The sequence below is a fragment of the Diceros bicornis genome, chromosome 3 (genome assembly GCF_020826845.1).
Source record: "Diceros bicornis minor isolate mBicDic1 chromosome 3, mDicBic1.mat.cur, whole genome shotgun sequence".
In the NCBI taxonomy this organism is placed as follows: Eukaryota; Metazoa; Chordata; class Mammalia; order Perissodactyla; family Rhinocerotidae; genus Diceros; species Diceros bicornis.
The window spans coordinates 21,377,766-21,402,613 of record NC_080742.1 but is presented as its reverse complement, the minus strand read 5'-3'; the positions used below and the strand labels follow the sequence as shown (position 1 = coordinate 21,402,613).

Sequence of the window (24,848 nt, the reverse complement as noted above, 5' to 3'; positions counted from 1 at the left end):
TATTAAGCCTATATCTTTTCTTAATGATTGTCTTTTTTTTCCTCACTCCCAGATCTTTATGTTTTGCATTTATTTACGTAATTATAGCAACTAAAACTAAGTTTAAATAGTAGGGCAGTTTTTATAGCTATATAGGTATTTTCTCACAGGGGGTTCTATAATATAATAAAACTTATATTTGTAGGAAGTACACACAATTATAATTTCTGATGCAAGCAGCTTGCTTAAATTTTGTTGTTGTTATCACAAATATTTGGTATTCACAAAGTTTGTTTTTTATTTTGTACATATGTTGGTTTTAGTGAAATAATATCACAAAAACAACGATTAAGTTTAATAGTATTTTCAAGAGAGGACAATTTAGTTAAATTAAGAATAGATTTTTTTGTACCCTGTTTAAATATAGATTTCTAGGACTGTGTACAAGGGAGCCAATTTAATAAAATGCCTAAATAATTACTTAGAGGATAGTCACTTCTATAACATATTTCCTAAGCATATGCCCTTCAGAGGAGTGGTAGATTTTATTAATTGAATGTGGAACGTTTCTAGAATAATGTGAAGATCTGAACAGTGGAAGTTTTTGAAAATAATCTATTTTAGGATGTTTTCTGTGGCTCTTCTGCCTTCATATGGAGGGGAGCACATAGGGAGACCTATAAAGAAACATTCAAAATTATTTTCCCCAAATGGACATAGGTAGCTATGCATTTTAAACGATATCTTAGAACTGATGGAATTAATGAGAGTAATAATTTTAGCTCCTTGTTTAGGTAAAGGCTTCAGAAACATGGTAATATCTAAAGTTTTTGTAACTTTTTTATTGGAGGAAATTGCCAGAACTAAGAATTATATTTATTCCTCTTTTATTAGAAAATCACTTTGCACATACATTGTCATTATAGATTTTTTTCTCTCTGACCCTTTGCTATTTAGAAGTAATGCTTCTGTGTTTCTTTCTACTATGCCTTACATCTTGATCTAAACTCAAATTTCTATTTCATTAGGGGAATTTCAAAAACTTAATTCATATTGAATACCGAATGATCTGAAATTAAACATTTATGGTCTGGTTCATCAGCAGGTACATTTTGACAAAACAAATTAAAACCTGTAGAACTTCATTGTGATCATCTCATATTTTAAATGCTACTGAATCGCTGTGTTTCTTTCCTCTTTTTTTCTTTTAATTAAAAGGAAATAAATCTTTTCCAAAATTAGAAAGCTACATGTATCAAACAAAATACTAATAATTTGATTTTTTTCCATAATTCTAATGCAACGTGTTCTTATTAGTTGCAACTTTATCAGTAAAGAATGGCTTATTTCAAAAATGAATGTACTTGATTTTTGGCTGAAAATATATATAAAAAAACTATTTTAATTATTTGACCATAGTCATTTAAAATTGATCATGTTTCCAAAACTATTTTAAAAAATTTGTCTTGTATATTTGTCTATGAATTAAAAGAATTCTTGTAAATTAATTACTTGTTACATTTTTAAATCATCAATAAAATATAATATTATTAATAATCTGACAATGGCAATAGTAAATGTTGTAGAAAACATTAAGTAAAGAGATCATTATGTGTTTTCTTCCTCTGAGGAAAGTAACAATCCTTTTCAAAAGTGGGGTCACAATCAGCTTGTTACTATTCATATACCAGGCTATATCTAAGATGCTTTAGGCATCTATTGTGACTTTGCATAGATATCTCAGATTAAGAATTAGCTATTGGAAAAATAATTAAATGATATGACACTATTCTTTCACAAGAAAGATGGAATTATTTCTGAAAAATTTCTAATTAATCACAGTAGGAATTCTCATTCTGTAAAGTTTAATAAGGATAATATTTAATGGATATTACCTTTTAGACAGAATAGAGTAAAACTGAATAGATTATCAACTTTCTCAGAGTCCCTGGAAAGACATCATGTAATCTCCTTTACTAGAAGCTCCCCTGTTGTCACATTGTATGCTTTATGTAACTAATGTAAATTCTCATAATCAAGTAAAAAAAAAAAATAGTTGCAGCAAACTCCCACATTTTAAAGTGAATATTTTTACTTTTTAGTGCTGCTGGTATTTGCGAAACTAACATTCTTTGATCATAACTTTTGATCAAAAAGGATATACTTTGTGAACATGAATGTACTGTGACATGGGGTTGCATTGAGTTAATATATTTAATTAGGATTTAAGTATGGTGAGGTTCTATTAAATGTAAATGTAAATTATTTTTATTATAAGTACTTTCTAACTAGATATCTTCATTTTTCATCCCTCATAGTAGCAAATATTGTTTTTCCCCCTTCACCTCCTTGTTGAAAGTCTCTACCCATGTAAAGAAAGAAACCAAGACATTAAAAGTTTTATGATCATTTACAGGATGCAAGAAAGTAATAGCTTTTTAATATTATTTTAAGTTGAGATAATTTCCATTATTTTCACTTCTTTTTGTTTCACTCTTCTAGGAAACAAGAGTTGGATAGTAGTCATTCTCCAAAGCAACCAGGAAAGCCGCCAGACCCTGGGCGTCCAGCTCAGCCTGGTCTCAGTAAAAGCAGAACTACAGACACTCTGAGGTCAGAGCAGAAATTGCCTGGAAGGAGTCCTTCCACTATTAGCTTGAAAGAATCAAAGTCCAGAACTGATTTTAAGGAAGAGCACAAATCTAGCATGATGCCTGGCTTCCTCTCAGAGGTTAACCCTTTAAGTGCTGTCTCCTCTGTTGTAAATAAATTCAATCCTTTTGATTTGATATCAGACTCTGATGCATCCCAGGAAGACACTGCCAAGAAACAAAAAATAGCTCAGAAGGAACAAGGAAAACCTGAAGGAATTGTAAAGCCTCTATCACAACAGTCACCCAAGCCAGTTCGTAAGCAGCAAGGACCTGTGAGGGCCCCACTTCAGCAGGATGGCTCTCCAAAATCAGTATCTTCTCAGCAACCAGAAAAAACTAAATCACAACCTCCAGGGACAGGAAAGCCAATTCAGGGGATTACCCAGGCTCCTCAGACAGACCAGGCCAAATTGCCACTTCAAAGAGATACAGCCAGGCCTCAGACTAAACAGTCAGACACAGTAAGGGGAGAATCAGTTAAACCCTCAGTACAAAGTCCATCCAAACCAACTATTCAGCAAGCAAGTCCTGGGAAACCTCCAGCCCAGCAACCTGGACCTGAAAAACTTTCCACAGCACAACCTGGGCCTGCAAAGCCCTCACCTCCACAGCCAACAGCAAAACCCCCAGCCCAGCCACCAGGGACAACAAAGCCTACAGCTCTGCAGCCTGGGCCACAGTCTCCAGCTCAGCCACCTGGGCCTGCAAAGCCTCAAGCTCAACAGGTTGGGTCAGAGAAACCTCCGTCTCAGCCACCTGGGCCTGCAAAGACTCCAGCTCAGCCACCTGGGCCTGCAAAGACTCCAGCTCAGCCACCTGGGCCTGCAAAGACTCCAGCTCAGCCACCTGGGCCTGCAAAGACTCCAGCTCAGCAAGTTGGGCCAGCAAAGCCCCCTCCTCAACAGCCTGGCCCAGTGAAGCCCCCTCCTCAACAGCCTGGGCCAGGAAAGACTCCAGCTCAACAGCCTGGCCCAGCGAAGCCCCCTCCCCAACAGCCTGGGCCAGGAAAGACTCCAACTCAACAGCCTGGCCCAGCGAAGCCCCCTCCTCAGCAGCCTGGCCCAGCAAAGCCCCCTCTTCAACAGCCTGGGCCAGGAAAGACTCCAGCTCAACAGCCTGGCCCAGCGAAGCCCCCTCCTCAACTGCCTGGCCCAGCTAAACCCCCTCCTCAACAGCCTGGCCCAGCGAAGCCCCCTCCTCAACAGCCTGGCCCAGCGAAGCCCCCTCCTCAACAGCCTGGCCCAGCGAAACCCCCTCCTCAACAGCCTGGCCCAGCGAAACCCCCTCCTCAACAGCCTGGCCCAGCGAAACCCCCTCCTCAACAGCCTGGCCCAGCTAAACCCCCTCCTCAACAGCCTGGCCCAGCTAAACCCCCTCCTCAACAGCCTGGCCCAGCGAAGCCCCCTCCTCAACAGCCTGGCCCCGTAAAGCTCTCAGCTCAGCAATCTGCAAAATCAGTAAGCCAAACAGGAGGTGGAAAACCTCTGCAGCCACTGACTTCTCCCTCTGCAGCACAGGCTCCAGTACAAGGCCTCCCTAAAACCATCTGTCCTCTTTGCAATACCACTGAACTTCTGTTGCATGTTCTGGAAAAGGCCAATTTTAACACATGCACTGAGTGTCAAACTACTGTCTGTAGCCTCTGTGGTTTTAATCCCAATCCTCATTTAACTGAGGTGAGTGCGTTTATTCACTGTGTCTATACTCTTAAACTATATCATCATCTTCTACAAATGGTGCTTAGTTTATAGCTGATATGCTAGGGTAACATTGTTTTTCTCTGGTTCTTTCCTTCTTTCCCTCCTTCCTTCCTTCTTTTTCTTCTCTACCAATTGTAAATTAGAATTTTTTTAAACATTTTCTCCAATAATCTCAAAATATTGCTACAGTTTCTGATATATTTGGCGTATAAAGCAAATATGAGTTGATTGAAAGATGCAGAGAATTTACTCACTGTACTCTATGTGTAAGCGCCACACTATTTATTATTTAGTAAACATTGATATTACTTTAACTTTTAAATTCTTGCTCCTCCCTAGCAAAATTATAATACTCTTAACTGGGATCATATTTGTGCTGGGAAAAAAGTAGATGATGTTTTCAAATTCTAAATACAATTTTAGTATAAAATTGAACACACTTTTTCAAACTGCACGGGCCCGTTTTCCTGCCAGTGATTTTGATATACCCTGTGAGGGCATGCTTCCCTCATTAGTTGAGAGTCATTGATAACAGCATAAGTCAGTTCATAAACAGAAGAAGTCATTAGCAGGTTCAGCACTGATGGGTGTCTTCTCAGAAGGAGCACAGTTTCTATCTCCATGTCTCTGGCTAAGCCTTCCTGACATATCAGATCATATGAGTTCAAATGATCATGTGAGTGACAAAAATGAGTTCAAAGCTGTTTACTCTGATTGAGGGTACAAAAGTAATTCTCAGCAAGTCAGTTAATGTTAACTCAGCACTTAAAGGCCCCGAATAAAATAGTATTTTAATAGGTAGAGAAGGGACAGAAAGCACAAGACAGCAGAAAAACTCAGAAATTCTCTGGAGTTAGGAAATAATACAGTGAAAATGGTATAGTAATATAAATAAAGTGAGACTAAAGAGGCTTAGAGTCTAAGAGAATATATTTTTAAAAGAAATCTGATAGCCCCTACCCAATGGGAAGGTCCATCTGGTGGACAGCTGTTGGTGGGCTGTATGTGCATTATGTCTGCGAACAGCCCAGGAAGGAACCAACAGCAGGCAATGAAGGATTACGAGATTTAAATATCCCTGAGAGAGGAGACTTGTGTACCTTTGTTATAAATAAAATCTATGTTTGGTAATAACAAGAATGATGATTATTGGTAGCTATTACATTGGTTTGGATTCTCATGTAGTGAAAGATGAAAATGATGTACATTTAAAATGTGTCAACCTCTGGTTGTTTTCTAAAGTATCTTTTACTCTTTTAGCCAAAAGTCATATCGAGTACCTTAGCTGTTTAAATAAGCCATTCTTTAATGATAAAATTGCAATTAATAAGAACATACATTCAAGGTAAGGAGGAAATCAGATTATATGTAGTTTGCATATTGGTAGTTTTTTAAATTTTAGTAAAGATATGTTTCTAACGACAGTATACTATCTTGATAGGAATGTGCAATAATAATGACTTTAAACAGTAGATGATCATTTTATAAAATGTTTGTCATGTTTTTGTGGCAATTTATAAGGCAGAAAGATGCAATTGGACATTCAAGCCATGTATATTGTTTGAGTGCCTACTCTATGGAAGACATTTTACTATGTTTGGTAGGATATAAAGATAACTAAAACAATGCTGATCTTAACATGATCAAAATATACTAGGTTAGATAATCCATGCACGAGGAAATATAATATGTGGTCAAATGATAAGAGCTGTGAGAGATATGAACAAATATTGTGGACTTCAGAGTAGGAAGTGTCATTTCTAGTGGGTGAGATTAAGAAAAGCTTTGTGGAGAAAATAGCATTTGAGCTATGTATATAAGAATGGATACTATTTCAACAAATAACAGATATGAAGAGGGTAATGATTTGGTCCAAGACCTAGAGCCAGAATAAAGCAGGGTGTATTTAGGAGTCAGGGATAAATCTAGGTTGGCTGAAGTGGTGGGGAAGAAATCAGCAATGAGACTGGAGAGAAATCGAAGTCACATTTGGGCCTTCCACCTTTAGCAGGTAGCAATGAGTGTTCTCCTTTATGAAACTTATCTTGATTAATATAGTCACACATTCGATCATTCAGTTGACAAATTGGTATCAAATGCCTGGTTGTGAAGCACCAATGAGTGCTGTGACAGAATCAAGTATTCATTATATAGGGAGTCTTTTTTCAACCAGAAAATTGGGGAAATAAAAGTTGTATATAAGAAAGAAAGAAAAAAAAAATGTGTGTGTGTATATATGTATATATGAAAAGTAACTTTGTGTAGGGCTTTACAGTTCACATATTTCTTTCCTATTTGTGAATATTAAATTTCCAAATAATTCTATAGGCATATATTCTGTTTTCTCCATTATACTAACGAGAAAACTGATGTTCAGGTGGTTACTATGGTTAATTTACTTGTTAGGATCACCCTGATAGTAAGTAACCGAGTAGAACCCAAACTAAATCCATTTACTCATGGTAGGAAGAGAGATAAAGAACTATGAGGTCAAAGGAAGAAACCATCACTGTCACCCGGGGGGTGTCACAACTATCTTCATGAAAACAGATGTATTTGAGCTGCGAATGTGAAGAATTTGGACACACATGAAAGGAGTTGGAAATGTGGGGGCAGGTAGAGGGCCTCACTAGCTCAATAAAGGAAATCATCCCCATTATTGATAAGTCGAGCTTGGGCAAGCCATTTATACTTTATGTAACAGTGACATTATTTGAAAAAAATGAAAATAATATGTTCTCAACCAAATACATTGGGTAGTTAGGGGGATTAACTGAACATTTGTGTGAGAAGGTATTTATTTATTTTTTTGTGAGAAAGTTTAGCCCTGAGCTAACATCTGATGCGAATCCTCCTCTTTTTGCTGAGGAAGATTGGCCCTGGGCTAACATCTGTGCCCATCTTCCCCTATTTTATGTGGGGCGCTGCTGCAGCATGGTGCAAGGTGCATGCCCGGGATCCAAACCTGTGAACCCGGGCCGCAGAAACGGAGGGCACGCGCTTAACTGCTACGCCACCTGGCCAGCCCCCGAGAAGATGTTTTTAAATATATGAAGTGCTTTTGAAGTTGCAATATAATGCAACATGTATTAACCTTAATATTTTAAACAGACTTGACTTTTAAAATTTACTCCCAACTTGTTTTCTACGTAGATACAATATCATAAGTTGTTGAGTTCTAAGGTAGCAATCAAAAGCCATTTGATCTACAGTATTAATAGTAACGTTTCATTTTAACTTTCATTTTTTTCCCATAAGGAAAAATGTAATGTGAGTTCTAAATTCTGAACCCTAGGAAGACATCTTCCTAATCTTGTCCAACAAATGGCCAGTTCCTCAAATTTTTGAGTCATCCAGAGGCCAGAGGTAGGAAGTTAGAGCTCTGGATAGAGGCTGAGAGCTTCTGTTTCAAGAGATAAGATAGGTCAAATTTTGGAAGCACTCACCACTTCTAAACTGTTATATGTATCTGTGAGAAAGTGAACTTTTCTGCAGTTTTCAAAGAGGATGTAACACTCTGGGTCAGTTGTACTCAGATATTCAGATTGAGTAAACAAACAGTTTTTCCATGCAGGATAGGGACAGAGGGTGGACTTCTTTAGTATTTTAGTTTATATGAATTTATTATTTTCAAGTTTGATGTTTATATGCAAGTAACTCTCTATATTATTATTATTTTTTTTTTTGGTGAGGAAGATTAGCCCTGAGCTAACATCTGTGCCCATCTTCCTCTATTTTGTACATGGGATGCTGCCATAGCATGGCTTGATGAGCGGTGCGTAGGTCTGCACCCAGGATCTAAACCTGCGAATCCCGGGCCACCGAAGTAGAGTGCCCGAACTTAACCACTATGCCACTGGGCCAGCCCCTCTATATTATTACTTTTGTAGTCTATGGGTAAAATAGAATACTGGTCTCTTGTATCACTCCTAGGAGAATTTCTCTGATATTTTTTTTACCACACATCAGAGTTATGACTGTATTTACCTACGGACATCCTGGTTCTTAAATGACTACCAAGTTCTGGGGAAAAAAACCTGGAGAGGTATCAACACTCAGACACAAGCTTTAGGGAAGGGAACTTTTACTTCCTTAACTAAATTTGCCAGCTCTCCCCAACCCCTGCCCGCCTGACACACACTCACACACACACACACACACACACACACACACACACACACATCTTAGACAGCCCAAATGTCTGTGTGAAGAGGATGGCGTTTAAATTAACTGTCCTCTCTGGTGGCTGTCAAGATGTGTGCTGTTCCAAATAGATCTTAAGAATCCACTGGCTTTAAGCCTAGACTTTGATGCCGAGAGGAGATTATAGCTGTATCTCTTCTTGCCAGTCCATTAATGGAATAAATCTCAACATTACAGGTTCTCTCTTTGGGCTTGTTTACTGACGGAGAAACTCAACATTTGCTTTCTAATTAGTAACAAAAGCATTTGTTGTTGTTGTTTTTGTCGATTTACTTTATGTCTTTTATTGTTAGCCTAGGCAAGATAGATTTCAGGAGAGATTTAAAGACTTGTCCCTAATGTCTGATAATTCTCCTGGCTCTCATGAAATTTTGTAATGTATGAAATGATTTGTCATTTTTCAGAATGTTGACAGTGAACCAAATTTTAGTGATGAAAGTAGATTTAGACATTTTTTTTGGTCATATTATTTTTGGTCTTTGTGGCCCCTATATTAACCAGTCTCTTTGCTGAAACCAGATATTTTATTTAACAAAAACCTGGCCATCTTTCAGGAGCTAAAAAATCCCAAGAAACAAACACACCTAGACTTGCGTATAAACTCTCTCCGCTTATTAAAAAACAAAACAAAAAATGACTGAAATTCTTCAGATTGGCAAAATGGCCTAACTGGCCACCTCTGTTAGGTGGATAGGCCTGTTGCTTCTTCCATTTCTAGTGAGAGAAACCAAGGGGGGGAAAATCTGCTAAGAAGAGCTGGTGAGAAAAGAGGAGAGCTGTGCCAAATGTGAGGAGGCTGGAACCCATGCAGAAAGAAGACCAGTAAGACATTCGTGATGGTGGAGAAGCTGAAAGAAGTTTTAGAAAAGGGGATGTTCTCTTTTTAGTTGCTTGCTGTTTTAGCACAAAGGTCTTTGATCACCCCAAATTCTGAGCAAAGACTGCAACACAGTTCCTCTTAAAAAGGAGGACTGAGCACACATGTGTTCATCTCCTCTCTCTAGAGGTCCCACTTTTTAAAGGGTTGAAAGTATAGTAGTTCCTGAAAATGGGAAAGACCACCATGGCATAAGTTGGCATGTTGAAGAATTCCTAGAAGATAGAAAGAAAATAGGAAGGAGGTGACAGAAAAAGAGCTGGAAAAACCCCTGTAAAAGTGGCTTTCTGAGGGAACCTCAGCAAAGCTTTAAGCTGGGAATCAACAAATATGAAAGCAATAGTGGTTCGTGGGTAGTGATCAAATAATAAAAACTACAGTAGAACGAATAGGACAAGTGGACTCTTTCCTAATCTCCACTTGGAAGACAGTGGGTAGCGACAGGCTTTGTTTTTCTCCCCCTCAGGCTTGAGCAGCTCATCCGGATGAACGGATGAGCTGCCTGAGGAATGGCCTTCATGAGAAAACTAGCGCCTTCAAAAGAACCTTAGGAGAAGTAATGCTCCTCTTCCACAACAGAGTGATATGAAGGAGAAAATAAACAAATAGAATACTACTCAACCACGAGTCAAATGCACTAAATCTGTTACCATCTTAATAAAGCTGTCCTTCCTTGGACATCGACCCTCTGCCATCCTATATCTTCTCATTCAAAGCAGAAGACTAATGGGGAAGCAGAACTGTCTACAAATACAGAAAAACCTCTGTTGATTACCTATACTAAATAATGGAGAAATTCAATATAAATGAATGGATGAAGAGACTAACTTGACATTTTAGCAATAATACCACATGAAGGACATAGATGAACTAGTAAAAAATAGAACAAAACAAAAGAAGAAACACCTGACCTCATAGAGAAGAGTTCATTCAGTAAACATAAAAAAACTTATAAAAATTCTTATTATTCCTGAGAAATGTTTAAGAGGATATTTCATCAATAATTACTGTACTCACATTTCAGTGGGCTGGTTGAAGATAAAAACAGGCCCAGTTGATTGGGAAAAAAAGACCCAGAATTTTCCTAGATTATAGAGCTAAAAGACAATAAAAAAATTATTCAGCTACTTACTGAGCACCTACTATGGTTCAGGCACTGTTCTGGACTTGGGAGATATAAGAGTGAACCAAATAGGCAAAAATTCTTCCTTCATGGAACTTGCATTCTAGTAAGAGAGACAAATAAATAAAACATAAAGTGTGACAGATGGTAATAAGCATTATGGAGAAAAATGAAGTAGGAGAAGGTGGTTATAGCATGGATCAAGAGAGGGGTGGGAATGGGGTGGTGTGGTTCCCTCACTCTCTGTCACTGGGAGATTAGAGTCTGAGAGTTGATGACTTGGGAATCTGGAATTTTTAGTGGTGACTAAAGGTCTAATTCATGTGTTTAATCCTAATTGAAGCTGGGGGTTGGGGAGCAGTAAGGAAAGAAAGGGTGGGAATGCATCCCCAGAGTGTGTAGAATTCTGAGATTCCCCTATTTACTCCTTCCTGTGGTGATGTGGAGGCTGGGAATGGGCATTTATTCCCAGTGTGGAGAACTCTTTCTGGACTCCTGCCCATGGAGTTGTAGACATTTTGTGGGGGTGGTTATCTATAACTCTGGGGCTCCCTTGGGACTCTGGGAGCTCTGGGGAGCTAAGAGAAATATTAAAAATTTTGGAGATTATATCCAAGAGCTCTAATAGGAGTTCCAGAAAGAAAGAATCAAGACTATGGAGGCAAGCTCTAGAAGAACATTTCTCTGAGCTAAAGAAAGATGAAAGTCTTCAGGTTGTACAGGCACACCAATGACCAAACAAGATTAATAAAATGGCTGATAGATACAGCCTGGTGAAATATTAGATTTCTTAGGATAGGGAGAAAACTTGAAACATTTCCGCAGAGAAAAACAATATCGTCTACAAAAAGATGAGAAATCAGGCAGCTGTAACACTCATTAGTAACACAGAAGATAGCAGATAGGAAGCAATTTCTTTAAATTTCTAGAGATGGTGATAAGATGAATTCTGTAACCAGGCAAGATATCTAGAGAATGTGAAAACAGCTTGAGAATTTTTTCACATATGAAAGAGTGCATACAAGTCATTGCGACTCTATCTGTCTGTCTGTACATGTATACGTGTATAAATGTGTATGTATGTGTGTGTGTGTATATATCTCTTTCATATATGTATGTATGTGTGAGAGAGATATCACAATTATTATAGGAGTTCCTCTATTAAAATAGAGAATAAAAAGAATGGGATGGAGTAGCTGACTATACCACAGAAATGAAGAAAACTAGAAAGACGTTAAATCAGTGTTTTCCAAAATGTGATTGCATGACAGTGGTGGAATAAGAGATGATATTGGTGGTACACAAATTAAACTCCAAAATTTATTATTTTATTGTGTATTGAAATATATAACTGATACATCAAATATAATTTCTTGGATATTGCTTAAAACATCCTAAAATGGATGCTAATACAGGTTTGTCTTTTCAAAAAATGTAGCTTTTATAGTAAGGTGAAAATACATAATATTTTAAATTTATAAATCAAAACTTATTATTTGATGTTATATTGGCAACCAGAAATAAAACTCAAAACAAAAATTAACACAGATTGATTCTGAAGACTAAGGCTTGGTGGTATACTTTTGCTTTTAATGTCATAACTTTTTGTACTATTTTTTTAACCATGTAAATTCATGTTATAATTTATAAACACTTGAGTAATTTAAAAAATTCACATTCATCAAAAGACTGGTTAAACAATTATGTGAAGAGGTGGATAAAGGATTTAGATTTTTAATTTTTACATCTTCAGCCTTGACATTCTACTTGGTGAAATGTCAAGAATTTTTGGTTCTAAATAACAATAATGGTTTGAAATGCCTTGTTTCTGTAATGCCAAGTTTGGTCAGTTTTTAAATAGATTCTTTGCTTGTCACAGCCATGTGTGCTTTAACTGGCACCATTTTTATATGAATCCAATAAAGAAAAATAAAATCCCTTGATTCTAAACATAAGGTTTTTAGAAGATAAAGGATATTGGTTTTTTTGCTATTCTCTGATAATCCCTATGGAATCATTCATAGTATTTAAAACAAGAATACCCTGACTGTAAAAAAATTAATTTATCTTCATTTAAAGTATTCTAATGAATTTAAAGCAATAGAAATAATTAACCATTTAAAAATCAATACTCCTTATATATATATTTACAAATATCATATTTCTTTAGCTTTCATTTTCGATGAGGTCTAATTTGCAACATTTTCCTCATGACTAGGATGTTCCCTATATAAAATAAATATATATTCGTCATGCTCTACCTGTAAGTTTAATCATTAGAACCAAAGCCTTTTTTTCACTTTCAGCTTTTAAATGACTAGATGTTTCAGGTGCCTTTCTGCATATCCAGCGTTTATAATATCTACTAAGCCTGTTGTTACGCGTTGTTGCAACTGGTGTGATGATCTGTATAGCTTGTTAAGAACAGATGTTCTGCTGTGAAAGCAGATACTTAACAAAATCATTTATTGGATCAGTTCAGTAAACTTAATACAGTGATGGGTTAACTTGCTCATTGTTCCCATCCCTTGAGGAAACACATATATCTAACACTCTCCCCTATTCCATGTCTTAATTAGCTTAGAAGAAAATGGGCTCTTACTTACAAATATTTCAAAGGTATTACATTGAAGACAAAGATGCACATAATCTATTAGAAGTTTATATTTATTTTCCTTAAGGTAATACCAATATCAAATGCATCAGTAAGGCATTAAAAGATCTGAGTTGTAGTCTTAGCTCTGCCCCTCACACGTGCACACTCTTGCTGCTATTCCTGTGAATTCACTTAAAAGTGGTTCTAGTTACCTTTGATAAAGAAGCAACAGCTTCACTACAGTGTTTTTTGCCTTTTTCTTACTTCAGTGAGAAAGGAGATTGGTCTTTTGTCACAGGAAGGAGAGATTGTAGTTTGAACACCCATGCATTTCAGACTGTGCACTGGGCATTTTATATGCATTTTGTCATTTAATGCTCTTTTAATAAGGTGGTATCCACATTTTAAAGATGAGTAAAGAGATGAAGAAAATCAGAATTACACTCTAAAGCAATTTGAAATCTGCAATGTTTCTTTATGAATTAGTCATCAGATGGCCCTTTGGAAAAGTGGAAAGAATATGGGATTTTAGACTTGGGTGATGTTTGTATGAACCCTAGCTCAGCTACTTGCTTGTTGTGTGATTTGGTCAGGTCATTTTATTTTTCTGAGCATTTAGTTTCCTTATTTATGATATGAGACTGTTCATAAAGTAAAAATCACATTTGACAATATAAGTGGAAGTACTTTGAAATAGAAACGAATAGATATTTATTATTATTATTAATCTTTGTAAAAATTCTAATAGGGGAGTAGGGATAGTGCCATCATTGTTAACTCCATTTGTTGATGAGAAAACTAAGGTTAAGAATTTAAGTGAGGGGCTGGCCCCGTGGCTTGGCGGTTGAGTGCGCGTGCTCCACTGCTGGCGGCCCGGGTTCGGATCCCGGGCACGTACCAACTCACTGCTTCTCTGGCCATGCCACATACAGCAACTAGAAGGACATGCAGCTATGACATACAACTATCTACTGGGGCTTTGGGGGAAAAAAATAAATAAATAAAGTTATTAAAAAAGAATTTAAGTGACTTGCAAGGTCACAGAATTACTTAACAATGGATCCCATACAAGAAGCTATATCTGCTGACCCAAAATTGAGCATCTTTTTTTTTTTTTTTTTGGTGAGGAAGATTAGCCCTGAGCTAACATCAGTTGCCAATCCTCCTCTTTTTGCTGAGGAAGACTGGCCATGGGCTAACATTTATGCCCATCTTCCTTTACTTTATATGTGGGACGCCTGCCACAGCATCACTTGATAAGCGGTGCATAGGTCCTTGCCCCTGATCTGAACCTACCGACCCTAGGCCGCTGAAGTGGTGCAGGCAAACTTAACTACTACACCACTGGGCCGGCCCCAGCCTCTTTTTTTAATGATACCACATTGTCTTTAAGTAGATCATTTCCTAAATTTCTAGGTTACAGGAAGAGTGTGTGTGTGTGAGTGAGAATTTTCCCATATTTTTAAAGTTAAAAAGAAATTAACTTTCTTGGCAGGAGTTTATCTGTGGAATTTAGTGTAAAAATGAGGTCCAAGAGCACTGATTTTATACTGTCCTATTCACTCCTGCTCAAACCAGAGTCTTATATTGCTGAGTAGTTTTCTGTTCTTTAAGAAATCTGTAAGCTCCTCCTCTGAGCCAGCCACTCTGTTAGAATTTGAAAATGCAGAGGATGAAGCTGATAACTTTGACTGCTCACTGTCAAGAATAGAACTCAGAGTCTAGAAGGAGAGTCAATAATTTAGCAAATGAAGGTGGAATCTTGTTTGTAAAATAGAATTTAGTAAAGTTCATTTAGATGAGATCTTGTCTCACCTGAATATAAAACAATAAACCATCTTTTCTATTCTTTTTTCTCTCTAGTCAAAAATAAATAATTTTTTAATCAATTGATAAAGAATTAACAGAAATGTGACATTTCTATCATTCGTTCAGTAATGTCAGAATTTTCAGTAGAATTGATAAAACAACTCTTCGTAACAGATTTATATTTAAGTAAAACAATTAGAAGAAGTCAATGACAGGCTTCATTATGTGAACATGTGATTAGGAATTCTTTAATTGTGTTTGCTGTGAAAAATTTAATGTGTAGATCTGTGTATTTTTTAACCTGACAAAGGAAGGATTAAAAAATGGTCAGAAGGAAATAGATGATAATGAAAAATATGGATAGGATCCATAAAAAAACCTGAAAATAATGTAAATCTGATTAACTGTAATTTTAAAATCAGATTTTCTTTAAATACATTCTTGAAAATGTGCATACATACAACTATATAGAATTTGAATAAATTACAAGTTATAAGGGGTTTCCTTCACAGAAAGCTAAAAGAGGCTAAAATCCCTTATGAAACCTTGTCTTTTTACAGAGGCTTTAATATACTTTAAGCATTTCATATATTGTTTTAAAAAGTATTTTTTTCTTTTCCAAGTCAATGTACAAGTGATTGTCTTAATTCCAGTGAACGTCTGATTAAATTAAAGATATGTAGCTTTCAGCATGCATAATGAGTTCACAAAGTTTATGAGATCTTTGATTCTTTTCACTAATGTAATTTATTTTTTCATTTTTAAATGAATAAGAAGACAGTTCAACAAGCTGTTCAAATAATTGCATAAACACTGCATAATTGGAACTATGGGATCACAAGCTACAAAATTGTGTGATAGCTCAATGTGTATATTAATCATTTGAGGTATAAAAATTGGAATTTGCCATATGAGAGACAGTTCAGAAGTGTTAATGTATAATGTAAGTCAGTTCACTTTACTGATTATCGATCCTCCTCTTTTTGTGTAACTGTAATAGAGTACAAATATATTTTCATGTCTGTATACTGTAATTATTTTGTAAATTGTGCTTTGGTGAAGGTGCCAGTTTTCTTGTTTTGGACTACACTGACAAACATGTTAAAATATGCTTTTATCATTTGATCCTATTTTGTGAGGATTTACAGATGTTATTGCTAGCATTTGGTGAACATTAGTATGCTTTATGAAGGAAAAAGTGCATGTTTAGTGTACATCTAACAAGATTTGTTAATAGTTGCTGAATTATGCAGCAGAAATTGTAATCCACACAGTTTCAGAGAGAAAGTATCCATCCAACTTCTGGATGGATTGTTTTAAACAAAACTGTTTCACCAAGTTGCTGAGCATGTCATCACAGTTTTGAGGAATGCTAGCGTCTAATTTTTGACTAAAATAAATTGTGCATTAATATGCATAGCTAATGATGTCAGCAACAGTGAGCCATCTGCAGCCAGACTGCTGTCAGCGAGGAACTGCCTCTGTGGAGGAGGTCGTGCGGTGTGGGCAATCCTTGAAGAGCGGAAAGTGTAATCTGTTATCAGACTTAAGCTTGGTTTCCTCTTTATGATATTATACATTATATTGTTATCTAATATACATTATATAATTATATTTTCTATGACATTTGAAATAATATAAGTAATATAATATAATAATATATAAATAATATATTCTATAAATATTTGAAGATGATGAGAAATGGAAAAAAGTTTAGAATAACATTATTAAATTATATCTAAAATTTACTTGGTATCCAATACAGAAGAAAGAGTAATCATGAGAAGTGGTCACCTCTTTTTAAGAGTCTGTGTGAGGAGAGGAGGGGAAATAATTGGAAAAAAATTTAAAGCACTCTATTGGAGTCTAAATGCTGTGGTTCCAAGTATAGTAGTAATAGTTGAGAAGGGCAGACCTTAATGGATGATGGAATATTTAGTGGTAAAGGAGGAAATTCAATGCAGACTGTAAAGGTAGCATTTAGGTATATGGGAGTACAGATTGGACTGTGAATCATGACTCAGGTATGAGAGAATAAGACTGCCTTGATGAAGTGGTGCATTTAGACATCATGGTTTGCAGAAAAGTTTAGTTGTGATGCACCAAGAAGTAAGAACTCAACAGATTTTATTGTACAAGGACAGGATGAAAATATGACTGAAGAAAATTTATTTAACAGTTAATGTGAATGGTATGAACACCAGCAAATATACATTCTTAACATTATGTTTGTTCTTTTGATGTTCCATTATTCTAAATACTATGCTGTAGTTGTTGAGCAGAGATTCCATTATAAATCTCATGTAGATTTTGTGGTTAAAATTTCCTGTTTGGAGCACATTGAAGGGTGGGTGTTAGTCATTATGCCTTCTGGACATTTTTTTTTTTGAGAGGCTTGCGTTCTGTTTTGAAGCTAAATAGATTAATAATAGTTCTGAGCAGGAATGTGCTTTAATTCTGGAACCCCAACATTTGCTAACTCACCTCATTGCTTAGATATATCAAGTTCATTATCTGGAATTATTATTGAAGACACACTTAAAAATTAGAATATAATGTTTTAATAATCAATAGTTTTGATACTTTTTTGAAAGTGGCACCATTAATGGAAACTCTGTATGAAGTTTACAATTAAACCTTCAAGGGGTACCTCTTGAAACATCTAAATAAGACATTTATGATTATCCAGCAGAGCCTTAGCCAGGTTGTATTACTATATTTCATAGCTCTGATACATAACAAAGGCTCAACAAAAGGGAATCCAGGGATTGGATTAAGCAGGGAGGTGTGTTTTAGTAATTATATGCAGAACTCTATTAGAATACACGGTGACCTCAGAATGAACAGATATCCTGTCTGACCACTCTCTTACCCTCGTTTATGTAGCATATTAAGTCAGAAGACTGAACGAACAACTTGATGCTTTTCTTTCATTCCTTTCCGTAGAGTTAATTGAATTGCAGTAGCTTATTAAACAATTGTGTCTCCAGTCCTTGAATTCCATTTAGGCACTTTCTGTAGGTAGGTGAGCTATAGGTGAGGAAAGCAAAAGATGGCTGTTTTTCCTTATTTGTTATATAAAATCTAGAATTTAGGAATAATTGAGCCATGACATTTATCTAATATAGTTAGATTCATCTTAAAGCTTATATCTTGAAGCTAAGAGTGCTTCTGGACACACCGATATAGTTGTAGGCTTCCGTGGTATTGTTTCTTGTATTCTTCCCATCATTCATCACATGGATGTGCATGATTAACGTGTAATGTTAGGGAGTGGGTGCTACTTGTGAGAGGGGACCTGTGAAGTTGTGTATGAAATATTGGTGGAAGGCTTCTTCTCTGAATCAGGCCTGGCCTTGAATATTGTCTGACTTCTGTGGCCTGGGGAAGAAATGATAAGAACTAGAATCTCCTAAGGTCCTCATTCTTGGCTGTGGTGGAATGAAGACCCAATCAGGCAGAACTAGGGGAACCAACTGTGTATAGATATGGGTACTGGATGGAACTGGCCACAAGTGCCTGAGGCAATGATGTTAGTAAATTCAGGTTCATCTCTGCTCAGAGTTAGAGATAAATGATTAATTTTGGAGGTGAAGCAAGACAATAATTGTCTCCAGGCAGGGAAAATAGGTATAGTTAGCAGATGTGGTAATTATGAGGGACTCCTTCAGTTTGAATCAAAATGGGGATAGATTGTCCACGGCCAGAATTATAGAGGGGGGTTCTGGGGAGAATGGCATACAACCAGAAAAATGAAGGCAGAAGCCTGTTGTACAAGCTGGGTAAACAGTGGGGATTAGCAGAGTAAACACAGAGATGTTGCAGCTTGAAGAGCACAAACATTTTTAATTAATTAATTTAATTCAAAGCAGCTCAAAAAATATTTGTGAACATCTATAATGCTTAAAGGTTCAGTTAGACCCTGGAGGTGAATACAAAGACTACTACCAGGAAGTCCTTACCATTTGTTGCTTACAGTCTTTTGGGAGCTATAGACCTGGAAATAGCAGAATTATGTAAGTACTAGCATAAGAACACTAACAAAATTGTGTATTTTGAATTTCTTGCAAAAAATTAACTTTATTTCAGTTATTCGAGAGGCATTGAGGTTTGAAGGGAGTCAAACCTCCCTTTAAGCAAGTCGACCTCTTCTGTTGCTTGTTTTAAACAGGTTGTGTTTGGTGGAAGTGTAAAGTATTTGGGCCAAATGAGGGACAGTGGCTTTGGAAATGGGAAAGAATGAATGGGAAATTACCTTTCACAGGCAGCGCAGACACGGACACACTGGAGGAGTAATTGAGAATGCAGTAAAAGTATTACAGAATTTCTAACTCAGATGACTGAGAGGGCAAAGGCTCTGTGACTACTTTTTACTCTAAGTGCATTGTGAAAGAACACTAGAAGGTGGTTCATGGTGCTGGGGCAGGTTGTGGACTTTTCCATTTTTCTAATGTATAGGAAGTTATTTTGTTTTTTGTTTTTTTTCAATTGAATCAGGGAATTGGAAATGCTGCTGTTTTCAGTACTAGATTAAGTGCTGAGATAAAAATTATTTCTATTTTTAACAGATTTGACTAGCAGAATTAAATAAAAAGGAAGTTCTTTCTAAAAAATTCTAAGAGGATAAAAAGCTTTTCATATTGTGATAGCTTTAGACAGTGATTTTTAGCCTGTGCTCTAGCAGTGAGGAGGAACATTGAGGGATCAAATGTCTTGTATGTGTTGTTTATTAAAGTGAAGAAAATGTGGTCATTAAAAGGACAAAAGATGGAGCAGTGGGGTCTGTTCAAAAAAAGTGTGTATGGGGCCGGCTCTGTGACCTAGTGGCTAAGTTAGGCACACTCTGCTTCTGCGGCCCGGGTTCGGTTCCCTGGCCACAGACCTACACCACTCATCAGTGGCTGTGCTGTGGCAGCAACCCATATACAAAATAGAGGAAGATTGGCATAGACGTTAGCTCAGAGCAAATCTTCCTCAGCAAAAAAAAAAAAAAAAAGTATGTATTAAGAGAATCAAAATTCTCTCTCTATGAAGAGGCAGAGACTCGTGTCTTCCACCTCTCTTTTCCTAACTCCCTTGTCTGCTCGTGTGGAGACATAGTCGTATACATTTATAAACTACAAGGAAACATTTGATTTTGGACTAAGGACAGTAGAGAGAGCTAGCTATGCATGAAGCTCCAATGTTCACATTGCAGAGAGACTTAAAATTTCACTGATAAAACCAAATGCATCCAAAGAAATTTTCAGAGGGGTAGGGGGAAAGGAAACTAGCAGGAAGAAAGGAGAGAAGGAATTGTCACAGTATCATCATCAGATACTTATTACATATCTATAATAATCTTGAAATTATATCGTGCATTAACTTGTTTCTTATCTGACTCTTTCTGCTATAATTTAGTCTCTGTGAGGACAGAGATTTTTGTCTCTTTTATTCAGTGGTATGTGCTAAGTAGAAGTTGCTCAATAAATATTTGAATAAAGAAATGAATAGGTGAATAAATTTTGATCCACTTTGGCTATGGCACTTGTCAAAAAGAATAAGAGCGATTAACTATAACGAAAATCACTAACTCTAGGAGTTTGTAATTTAAAGTGGTTAATGTGGATGCAGATCTCATATAACATTTTATAGAAAAAAATCAATGATGGAATATAGGTAAAGAATTATACTTTTAACTATATTTTCTTCTTTTATCCTGTCTAGCTGCATGATTATGAGGTGATCATTTAAGTCTTTGGAAGAAAACAAATGAGAAAATGTAAATAGTAGAACAGCAGAATTGACGCTGACAGTAGGGGAGATGGTTGAATGGGTAGATGCATATTTATAGAGGAATCACCTTCAATCAAGAAGGGGATACAGCGGAGTGAAAATTTCTTACCTTCTAGCTTGCCTTTAGTCGTGGTACTTACATAAGTAGCAATTGCTTGATTATGTTTTGGGATTCAAGTATTTATATGTATAAAAAGTTATTTATTTTGTGAAATGCTTCAAACACACAGAAAGGTAAAGATAAAAACATAACGAATACTATAGGTACTCAACATCTATATTGAAAACAAATGTAATGAATACCCAAGTGCCTCTAACCCATATTTAACAAATATTTTAATTTTACTTTTTGATTCAGATTTTAAAACAGAAATATAACATGGTGGAGTTGAAAATCTCTTTTACCTTTCTCCAGATAAAAGTTTGCTTCCCATGAGATTGCAAAATAAACCTTGTTATACTGGCTCATGAATAAATAAATAATTTCAGTGTGCTTTTTTATTTTAAAGCCGTTTTAATGATCAAGAAACAGATTCAGTGTAGATTATTTTTTGTGTGTGTGAGGAAGATTAGCCCTAAGCTAACATCTGTTGCCAATCCTCCTCTTTTTGCTGAGGAATATTGGCACTGGGCTAACCCCTGTGCCCATCTTCCTCTACTTTATATGTGGGACGCCTGCCACAGCATGGCTTGATAAGCAGTGCGTAGGTCTGCACCTGGGATCCGAACCTGCAAATCCTGGGGCACCAAAGCAGAGCATGTGAACTTAACCGCTATGCCACCAGGCTGGCCCCTCAGAATAATTTTTGTTTTTTCATTAAAAAAGCTTAACACTGTAGACTGTCAAATGACAAAGAAGTTTTTAAAAGTTTAGGAATGATTAGTTCAATTTCTTTTCAAAAGGAATTGTTTGCAAATAAAGAATATGTTGTTTGCCAGCCTAACACTTCACAATTTGTACTGTGGAAAACTTTTCTGGTACCTATGCTCTCTTTATTTAGTTTTTCACTGTGTAGATTTCTGTACCAAGAACTTCAGTGCTAAACTGGTAACACTGGTTACTTTGGGTGGAAAAGACTGGATCATATAGAATTTGCCATGCTAAATTACTTTGGTAATATTTAAAATTTTGTATAGTAAGCGTATATTATTTTGGAATAAAAAAGGTAAATGTTAAACATAGGTACTTTTAAATTTTCTTCTAGAATATAGTATCAAATTCAACATCTCCTTTTCACAATGGATGCAATATGAAGAGAACAGACACCCTTATGTATATCTTACGTATATACATGTCTTAACCAGTCAAATAAGCATATTGCTTACTTATATTGCTTTTTCCAGTATATTCATAAAATTTATAAGGACATAATGTTTTCTCTGTTAGGTCATGCTATTTATGATAATTTGAAGGGATGCCATTATTTTTTCTTTGTTTTCTTAAAAGAGAATTTTCTCTTTCTAACCCATCATGGTTAACAATTTTTGTTTTCACACATTTGATTCTGTCACCTTGGAGGGGAAAGTGATACTCTGCTAATTTAAGAAATTAGCAATGTGTTAATAATTTGACAAGCATACTCTGTATAACTAAACTGTTTATGAGCCATCAATGGAGAAAATATCTAACATAACTGATTTATGGAATCCAATATGTTATAACTCATGTTTTGTTTAATGATATATGGGTTTTTTTTCTGGGAGTAATCAAACTGAGCAAGTCAAAGGCAAAGAATAACAAAATTACCTTTAGAAGAAAAATACAACTCTGTGTTGATTTTTACTTTTTATTTTCCTTAAAATATATAGTGCTTAAGTCTCTGAAGTTTATTAATTATATTTTAATGTAATTAACATTTTAATATTTAATATAAATAAATTAAAATAATTTGATTTATATTTTATGTTTTGAATGATGAGAGACATAGTTTCAAATGGTACCACGCATTTTTAAAAATGTTTTTGTGTTTTTACATTGCTATTATCTCAGTGACCATTGTTTTATATTATTTCTAGATAAAAGAGTGGCTCTGTTTAAACTGTCAGATGCAAAGAGCTCTGGGAGGTGATCTGGCTCCAATTCCATCGTCACCCCAACCCAAACCGAAGACTGCCCCTGCTATTCCTGCATCAGCAGTGAGCAAACCATCCCCACAGTCACAGCAGATTTCTCCAAAGAAGGATGCTGCACCCAAACAGGATATCTCAAAGGCCCCTGAGTCTAAAAAGCCCCTACCACTAGTGAAACAGCCAACCCTTCATGGTTCTCCCCCAGTCACGGCCCAGCAGTCTCCCGTGGCAGAGTCCCCGTCCAAGCCAGCCCCTCCCAAAGAGCCTTCTGTGCCATCCGAGCAGGCCAAGGTCCCCACGGCTGATGATAAACCCAGGCTGCCCAAGACGGTAAAGCCAGCCATAGACACTGTGTCTTCATCGTCAACGGAAACAAAACCTGATATTCCAAGCTCCAGAGTAGAGTCACAGGATCAAGAAAAAACAATCCCTCCTCTCAAAACAGACTCTGCCAAACCCTCACAAAGTTTTCCACCAACAGGAGAAAAAGTCACCCCATTTGATTCTAGAGTCATACCTCGTCCTGCATCGGATTCAAAAATTATTTCACATCCTGGGCCTAGTTCAGAGAGCAAAGGTCAAAAACAAGTTGATTCATTTCAAAAGAGGGAAGAACCGAAGAAAGCGCAAACCAAAATAAGTCCTAAGCCAGATGCCAGGCCGACGCCAAAAGGGTCACCAACACCTCCGGGTCCACGACCTACCACTGGCCAAACTGCTGCTGCATCTCCACAGCCCCCAAAGCCTCAGGAGCAGTCGAGACGTTTCAGTCTGAATCTGGGAAGTATTACTGATGCCCCTAAATCACAGCCCACAACTCCTCAAGAAACTGTGACTGGAAAACTCTTTGGGTTTGGAGCATCAATCTTCAGCCAGGCATCAAATTTAATCTCCACAGCAGGCCAGCCTGGCTCTCATCCACAAAGTGGGCCAGGGGCCTCAACAAGACAAGGCCCTCCGCCTTCACAGCCACCTCCTTCTCCAGGGCCACCCAAACCCGCAGGTCAGGTACCACCAGCACCTGCAAAGGTTATACCCGTGAAAAAGGAAACAAAAGCTCTGGTAGCTGAAAAATTAGAGCCCAAAGCTGAACAAGTTCCAACAGTGAAAAGAACAGAAATGGAAAAGAAGCCTCTGCCTATTAAGGATAGCAGACCTTCAACAGCTGAGCCTCAAAAAGCTGTCCTTCCCCCAAAACCGGAGAAAATTCCCAAACCAGAATCAGCCTGTCCTCTCTGCAAAACTCAACTCAACATAGGTTCTAAGGATCCTCCCAACTTCAATACTTGCACTGAATGCAAGAATCAAGTGTGTAATCTCTGTGGATTTAACCCTACACCACACTTGACTGAGGTAAGTGATATTTATATTAAGTATGCTATGAGTATATTGTGTTTATTATGAAACATTTTGGTAGCCAAATTTCTGAATAAAAAATACATTTCTAGTAAAGAAAATAAATCGACATTGATATCTTAGAAGAAGTTTCAATTACTTATTACAGGCTTCCTTGCTTATTAAAAGTTCACGTAATTTGTGCTTTTCTGGGTTAATGCACAAAGAGTAAGAAGATGAAATAAGCTGACAACTTAAAATAACAATTATCCCAATCCTTTATGAATTAACGACCTGTAGCTTTGGAGGACTATCTGATTTTCACTTATAAACACCAAATAAGAGTTGTAATCTTTCCAGTCTCTTTAATAACGTTAAAGAAAGAAGTTTGGCTGCAGATCCATAAACAACATGAGATCTGCTATTTTACAAAAATTAAGAACTTCGTGTAAGTTAGTAATATTGTCTACTAGAAAATATTAGCTCAAATATATTATATCTAGACTTTTTGTAATTCTATTTGAGCTATTATCTGGCGTAAAAATAATAGAGCATTTTATTAATAACTGTAGAAAGAAAAAAAGATATATGGATTTCAGTGACTAACGTCAAAGAAATTTTTTTTTTTTTTTCTGGGATGACAAGAACAGTTTTTCCACAATGTAAATGACCAAAAAGCAGATGGCAGTTTCTACCTAATATAGTTATAAAAGAATGAATCTGTAAG

The 24,848-nt window shown here is 36.5% G+C and overlaps 1 protein-coding gene across 1 annotated transcript in view; it reads left to right on the top strand.

The window, feature by feature from the left end:
- The window catches only part of PCLO (piccolo presynaptic cytomatrix protein), a 397,054-nt gene that overhangs the window by 3,899 nt on the left and 368,307 nt on the right, over window positions 1–24,848 (top strand). Inside the window, exons 2-3 of the mRNA XM_058524613.1 lie at window positions 2,482–4,309; window positions 22,733–24,139. Of these exons, the coding sequence (XP_058380596.1) occupies window positions 2,482–4,309; window positions 22,733–24,139 (3,235 nt within the window). The remainder of the gene's footprint in view (window positions 1–2,481; window positions 4,310–22,732; window positions 24,140–24,848) is intronic.